The sequence below is a fragment of the Eptesicus fuscus genome, chromosome 7, assembly GCF_027574615.1.
Source record: "Eptesicus fuscus isolate TK198812 chromosome 7, DD_ASM_mEF_20220401, whole genome shotgun sequence".
Classification (NCBI taxonomy): domain Eukaryota; kingdom Metazoa; phylum Chordata; class Mammalia; order Chiroptera; family Vespertilionidae; genus Eptesicus; species Eptesicus fuscus.
In genome coordinates, this window is record NC_072479.1 from 55,611,842 (window position 1) to 55,618,597 (window position 6,756).

The following is a 6,756-nucleotide window of genomic DNA, read 5'->3' on the forward strand; positions in this document are numbered from 1 at the left end:
GTTGGATTCCCAGTCAGGGCACATGCTTAGTTTGCAGGCTCGATGAGGGGCGAGTGGAGGACAGTTGATTGATGTTTCTCTCCTTATCCCTTTCTCTCTAAATTCAAGAAAAATATTAAAAACAACACCACCACCAAAAAAAAGAAAGAAAGAAAGAAAGAAAGAAAGAAAGAAAGAAAGAAAGAAAGAAAGAAAGAAAGAAAGAAAGAAAGGAAGAAAGGAAGAAAGAAAAGAAAACAAAACAAAACACCCAGCTCCTCGGTATGATACATAAGGCCTTTCTTGATCTCAGCCTTGCTCACCTCTCCAGGATCTTCTCTGTTGCTTCTTACCTCACACTTTCGTTCACCTCAACTTAAACCTCTGTGACTCTCTGCACCTGTACCCTTTGTCTCAAATGTCCTACATGTGCTAGGATATCACATGGGACTCTGACTTGAACCATCGCCAAGTCCTGGAGAGAGGGAAGGTAGTACTCCCCAAAAACAAAGTCAAGGCCTCTGGGGTACCCAGAATTGCTCCTGGAACTTGGTCTTGTCTGTTGGCCCCTTGAGAAGTGGCCCCGATGTCCTGGTGCTCTGTCTCCATACCTCAACAATTCTTGGCAATGATCTTTTGGGTTTTCTGCTATGCAAAGAGAGGAAGGAAACAGAGCGTGGGCACCAGAAAGGAGAAAGGAAGGAATTGACATAGCTTTGGGGTAAGTAGCAGGGGAATTTCAACAGAGAAGCCCAGATTTCACTAGCCAAAACAGAACAAGTAGAACCAGCGACGAGGAAGGAAGTGGCTCAGGTTGGGTAAGTGAGGAGTTTCTTATTCTTTCAGTCTAGTATAAGAGGCATGAAAGCAGGGTTCCTCCTGTTTGAAGCCTGACTGCCCACTAGAAAGGACTGCCCTTTGAGGGAGTTTGATTTCTTCTCCCATTGCAGAGAGAATTGAAGGCTGTGAGACTCAGGTGAGTAATTTTGTGGTGGGTGTCCTTTTTTTTCTGTCTCTGCATCTCAGAGGCGGTAAAAACAGAAGAAGAAAAAAACTGAGGCCAGCATGTGTGTGTAGCAAAGCACAGCAGAGAGGACTATGGAAGCATCCTGGATACAGACAAGGGACTCCTGGGTGGTCTTAGAGGAAAGGGAAGGAATTAAAAATGTTGGAGGGCACTGGGGTTACTAAGAGTATGTGGATAGATATGGAATAAGGCCTGGAGTTTGAAGTGTACAGAGATTGAGATATTTAGATAAGAACTTGGGAGAATCGTTGAGAACGGGAAAGGACTAAGAGGGTTGGGAATCTTGAGATGAAGAGGCCTGGGAATGGCTCAGGAGGCTGGTGAGCTCCCAGAGCAGTTCAGGCGTCCAGGGGACCAGAGCAGTTCAAGAGATCTAAATTCAAAGTCAAGCTCTGACTCCCTCTTCCTCTTCCTCTCACTCCCTTCAGCCTCCATCATGTGGAACACCTCTGATGCCAACTTTTCCTGCTACCATGAGTCTGTGGTGGGCTATCGCTATGTGGCAGTTATCTGGGGGGTGGTGGTGGTGGTGACGGGCACCGTGGGCAACGTGCTCACCCTGCTGGCCTTGGCCATCCAGCCCAAGCTCCGTACCCACTTCAACCTGCTCATCGCCAACCTCACGGTGGCCGATCTGCTCTACTGCGCCCTTCTCCAGCCCTTCTCCGTGGACACCTACCTCCACCTGCACTGGAGAACTGGCGCCACCTTCTGCAGGGTGTTTGGGTTCCTCCTCTTTACATCCAACTCCGTCTCCATCCTCACCCTCTGCCTCATCGCCCTGGGACGCTACCTCCTCATTGCCCGCCCTAAGCTCTTTCCCCAAGTGTTCAGTGCCAAGGGGATAGTGCTGGCTCTGGTGGGCACCTGGGTGGTGGGTATGGCCAGCTTTGCCCCGCTCTGGAATGTCTATATCTTGGTGCCCGTAGTCTGCACCTGCAGCTTTGACCGCATCCGAGGCCGACCCTACACCACCATCCTCTTGGGCATCTACTTTGTGCTTGGGCTCAGCAGCGTCGGCATCTTCTATTGCCTCATCCACCGCCAGGTGAAGCGAGCAGCACAGACGCTGGCTCAGTACAAGCTGCACCAGACAAGTGTCCGCTCCCACCATGTGGCTGGGACAGATGAAGCCGTGCCGGGTCGTTTCCAGGAGCTGGACAGCGGGGTGGCATCAGGAAGGCCCAGTGAGGGGAGTTCATCTGAGCCAGCCAGTGCTGTCACCACCCGGACCTTCGAAGGAGACTCGTCAGAAGTGGGGGACCAGAGCAGCAGCAAGGTAGCTCAGCCGATGGCAGAGAAAAGCCCTCCGGAGGCACCTGCCAAGACCAGGCCAACTAAAGGAGCCCAAAAAGCTCAGGACTCTCCATCAGAGTTTGGGAAGGTGACTCGGATGTGTTTTGCTGTGTTCATCTGCTTTACCCTGAGCTACATCCCTTTCTTGTTGCTCAACATCCTGGATGCCAAGGTCCGGGCTCCCCGGGTTGTCCACATGCTTGCTGCCAACTTCACCTGGCTCAATGCTTGCATCAACCCTGTGCTCTATGCGGCCATGAACCGCCAGTTCCGCCAAGCGTATGCCTCTGTCCTACAAGGAGGACCCCAGAGTGTCCGTAGGCTCTGGAGTTTCCGTAAGCTCCGTTAGAACTGTGTTCGGCACCAGAATCTGAGACTGTTGCATCCAGAACTAGAGTGGCCAGCTGGTATGGAGCAGATGAAAGTAAAACCTGAGCGCATTTTCACGGACAACCTCCCCTTGACCCCCAAACCAGACATCTCCATCCCTTGCTCGGTGTTTCAGGCCCAGGCTGCCCAAGGTGCATTATTAATTATTAATAAATGAATTCCATCCTTTTAATGTTCAGATGTGCTCTTTGGGGAAGAAGGAAATAGGCCAATGCTGGTTTGCAGCTGAAACTGAATAGTAATGGAGGGTTTGGGGGGGCCCAGGTCAGAGCAGGAGCAGGAAGCAGCGGGCCTAAGACATGGCTATGTCTTCAGCTGAGGAGTTTCCAGATAAAAAAACATGTGAGTTTGGTTTCAGAGAATTAGCCTGCCTTTTTTTAACTTCTCAGAAATGGCTCCTACCCCTAACTACTGTTGCCAGGATCCCCCCATCCCTGCAAACAGATGTTTTTCAGTTCAAAATAAATTTTTTTAAAATTCAGCTTTGATAACCACTTCAAGTGAGGCTAGCCCCCTGACTCTTGATTTATCCACCGAGACTGGCCATGGGAGAGGACCCTCACTCTGTGGAAATGAGACTGAGCTTAGCAGACGCAATGACAGGCAGTTCTAGGTGCCCTAGCAGGGTCACACTGGTTGGAGCTAATTCACCTGACCCCTCACTGCCCCCAGACTTGCTCTTGTCTGCCTGGGTTATGAAAGCAGAACAGAGACTCTAGTTAAGAGGGCTCAGGGGCCAGGCTGAGGGGAAACCATACCATTCCCTTCCTCCAGACTGCCCAGCATCCTGTCAACCGTCTGCAGGCACACTCTCCACCTTAAAGCACCTGTGACCACCAGGTGACGCTGGTTCTCTGCGTTTTCTTTCTGGCTTCCCTGTGGAGGACAGACGGCGTCAGAGGGACTGGGAGTCCAGAGATACCCGCTCCCCTCTCCGCCAGCAGGGGTGGAGACCCAGGTATCTGCATCCCTCGCTCTTCCTCAAACTTAGGGAGAAAAGCAAAGAATTAATTATACATTTATTATTCGTGAGATGTTTACTGTGTACAGTACTTGGTTAGGGTGGTGGATCAGGGTGGGCATTGGGGATGGAAGGTGAGTCATGTTGACAGCAACACTGCTCTGGCTGCATGCTGTTCCCGCCCTGCCCCCAAGGCCATGGACTGAGAACAAAGTCAAGTCCAGAGAGACTCAGATAGGGGGGTGGACGGATCTGTACTCTCACATTTAACACACTCCAAGGGCCCAGGAATCCTGCCTCCTAATCTGGAACATGTGCTTCTGAAGTATCCTCTTCCACTGAATCAAGTTCAGGCGTTCAAGCTACTGAGGCAGGGGCCCAGGCAAGCCGAGTGAACAATAACAAGGACCAAAAACAACACGTGCCGGGGAGTGTAGAGACCAGGTTCCAGGCCAGGGCCCCTGATAATTAGCTCTGTGACTCTGGGCCCTTGACCATTCTGGACCTCAGGCTTTATTATCTGTACAAAAATGAAGGAGGAGTGCCCTCTTTTATGTGCCCCAGTAATGTCCTAAATCCTGTAAACATATTTTGTGTAATCCCCACAAAATTTACCATAAGGTATCTATTATAATACCTTGTTTACAAATGAAAAATAAAAAGAAACACAATTTGGGTTAAGCAATTTGTCCAAAGTCAAAAGGCTATTAAGTGGTATGACCATGATTTGAGGGCAGAGAGTCTGACCTCAGTCAGTACCAGCCCAGGTATCTAACAGCCTTTCTAAAACTAGACTCACCCTAGCCAGTTTGGCTCAGTGGATAGAACGTCAGACCTCAGACTGAAGGGTCCCAGGTTCCGTGCAGGTCAAGGGCATGCACTTCAGCTGCAGGCTCATGCTCAGCCCTGGTTGGGTGTGTGGGGGAGGCAACCAATCAATGTGTCTCTCTCACATCAATGTTTCTCTCTGTCTCTCCCCAACCCTTCCACTCTCTAAAAATCAATGGAAAAATATCCTCAGGCGAGGATTAAAAAACAACAATAAGCCCTAGCTGGTTTGGCTCAGTGGATAGAATGTCAGCCTGTGGACTGAAGGGTCCCTGGTTTGATTCCTAGTCAGGGCACATGCCTGGGTTTCGGGCTCAATCCCCAGTGTAGGGTGAGCAGGAGGCAGCCAATCAATGATTCTCTTTCATCATTGATGTTTCTATCTCTCTTTTCTTCGCCCTTCCTCTCTGAAATCAATTAAAATATATTTTAAAACAACAAAACAATAAAAGTAAAATCAAGTGACCAATTAACCTCTAAAAGTCCTTCGTGCTTATACCTTCTAAGATTCTGAAAGTTGACAATTCTCTGAAGGCTTGTAAAGTGTTCCGTTTTCATATTCCATGAAAGCAATTTAAAAGTGTTAGTAAGTAGAAATGAACAGCAATAGGGATTGAGGTTAGACCTCAGGAGGGACTTCCCAATTATCAGTCGCTGGGAAAAAATGACTCAAAGGGACACAGAAATGCACCCTGGAGCCTGAGACCTAGAGGACAGATCTTAGCAAGAAAGCAACCCCCTCCTCCCTCACCCTCCACAGTTCATACAACCCCCGCCCCCCAAACCTAATTTCGATTAGAGCTGAGGGAAAGAGACAGTCAAAAGGCTCTCTCTTTTGGGTGTACATTGTGCGCATGAGTCCAGCCTTAAGTCCCTCACGATGCGGAGCCCACGCGTGTCTGGGGGAGTATGTGCATGGAGGGGGGGGGGGGGGACTCCTGAGTGTGAGTCAGTGTCTGTCTCCTCATCTCTTTATCTGTCCGCCTCCCGCCCGAGCCCGAGCTCCATCCCTGACTTCCTGGCGCTGTCTCTCAAGGCTTCTCTTTGTCTCTCTCCATCTGTCCGTCTGTCCTGCAGGCTGTCTTCACCTCTTAGTACCTATGTTATCGCCTTTTTACGCATAAGCTCCTTCGCTCCCTCCTCCCGCTCCACACGCCTTCCCCAGCACTCAGCCCACTCGCGCCCCTCCCCGCCCCCGCCCCCGCCCCCGCCCCCGCCGCTCTCGCTCGCCCGCACACTCTCTCTCCGTCGCTGTCTCTTTCAGGCAGATTTATGGTCAACCCAGGGCCTTTCATTGGCTGAGCGCTGACAGGACTTGATTTAACGCCACCTCTCATTGGCTGAGCTTGACAGGCCGATTTACGAGTCACTCTACCATTGGCCAAACTGCCTCGGCCCTGATTTACGGCTCAGTGACTGCGGGGAAGGGGGGCGCCGCTGGGGAGCGAGGATGCCCCTCCCCTCGCCACCGCTTCCGCCCCCTCTCCCCTTTTTCTCCTTTCTCTCCCTCCCCTCAAGGAACCGCGCTCCCTCTACCTGTGCCTCAAGCCCCCTCCTCCCTTCTCTTTCACCCAGCGGGAGGGGGAAGTGGGGGGGACTGAAGCAGAGGAGGGGGTTGGAGGGGGTACATATGGGCGGAGGAATCTGAGGGGTGGGAGTGGGGGGAGAGAAGAGACGATTGAAGAGGGAGAGAGGATACTGAGCTGAAGAGCTAAGGGGAAACTGAGGAGGCCAAAGGGATGATTTTTTTTTTTTTAAAGGAAGGCTGAGGAGAAAAGACTGAGGGAGTGAAAGAGGAGGTGAGGTGAGGTGAGGAGGAGAAAGGAGGTTGAAAAGAAAGGGCGCGTGGAAGGAGGCAAATGGGCTGAAGCGGGGAGAGGCGGGAACTGAGAGAGACGTCTGAAGCAGCACTATCCAGATTGAATAAGACGGGAAATTTGCTCTTCAGACAATGGCTCTGCAAGGGCGAGCATTAGAGGAGCAAAGACTTAGGGGAAAGCTCAATAGAGAGGTGAGAGAGGAGCAGGGAAGGAGAACTAGAAGGAGGATGAGAACTGATGGAGAAGACAGCGCTAAGGTGGTTTTTATGTGTTTGCGGCGGGGGGGGGGGGTAGTGAGAAAAGTCTAACCCCCAGAGGGACTATTGAGAGAAACAACCATCCCTCCCCTCAGTGAAGACCCGGAGGCGCTGGCCAGAGGACAGTCAGGTGCCTCCTGCAGGAGACGTTCTACTTCCCAAGGTTGCAGTAGGCTCCCCATTCCCCATACACCTCAC

The 6,756-nt window shown here is 51.3% G+C and overlaps 1 protein-coding gene across 1 annotated transcript; it reads left to right on the forward strand.

The window, feature by feature from the left end:
* The first annotated feature begins 820 nt into the window (after window positions 1-820).
* On the forward strand, window positions 821-2,860 carry GPR84 (G protein-coupled receptor 84). Its single transcript, XM_008140800.3, has 2 exons — window positions 821-955; window positions 1,435-2,860. The coding sequence occupies exon 2, from the start codon at window positions 1,443-1,445 to the stop codon at window positions 2,649-2,651; it is 1,209 nt and encodes a 402-aa protein (XP_008139022.2). The 5' UTR covers window positions 821-955; window positions 1,435-1,442; the 3' UTR covers window positions 2,652-2,860.
* The last annotated feature ends 3,896 nt before the right edge of the window (window positions 2,861-6,756 follow it).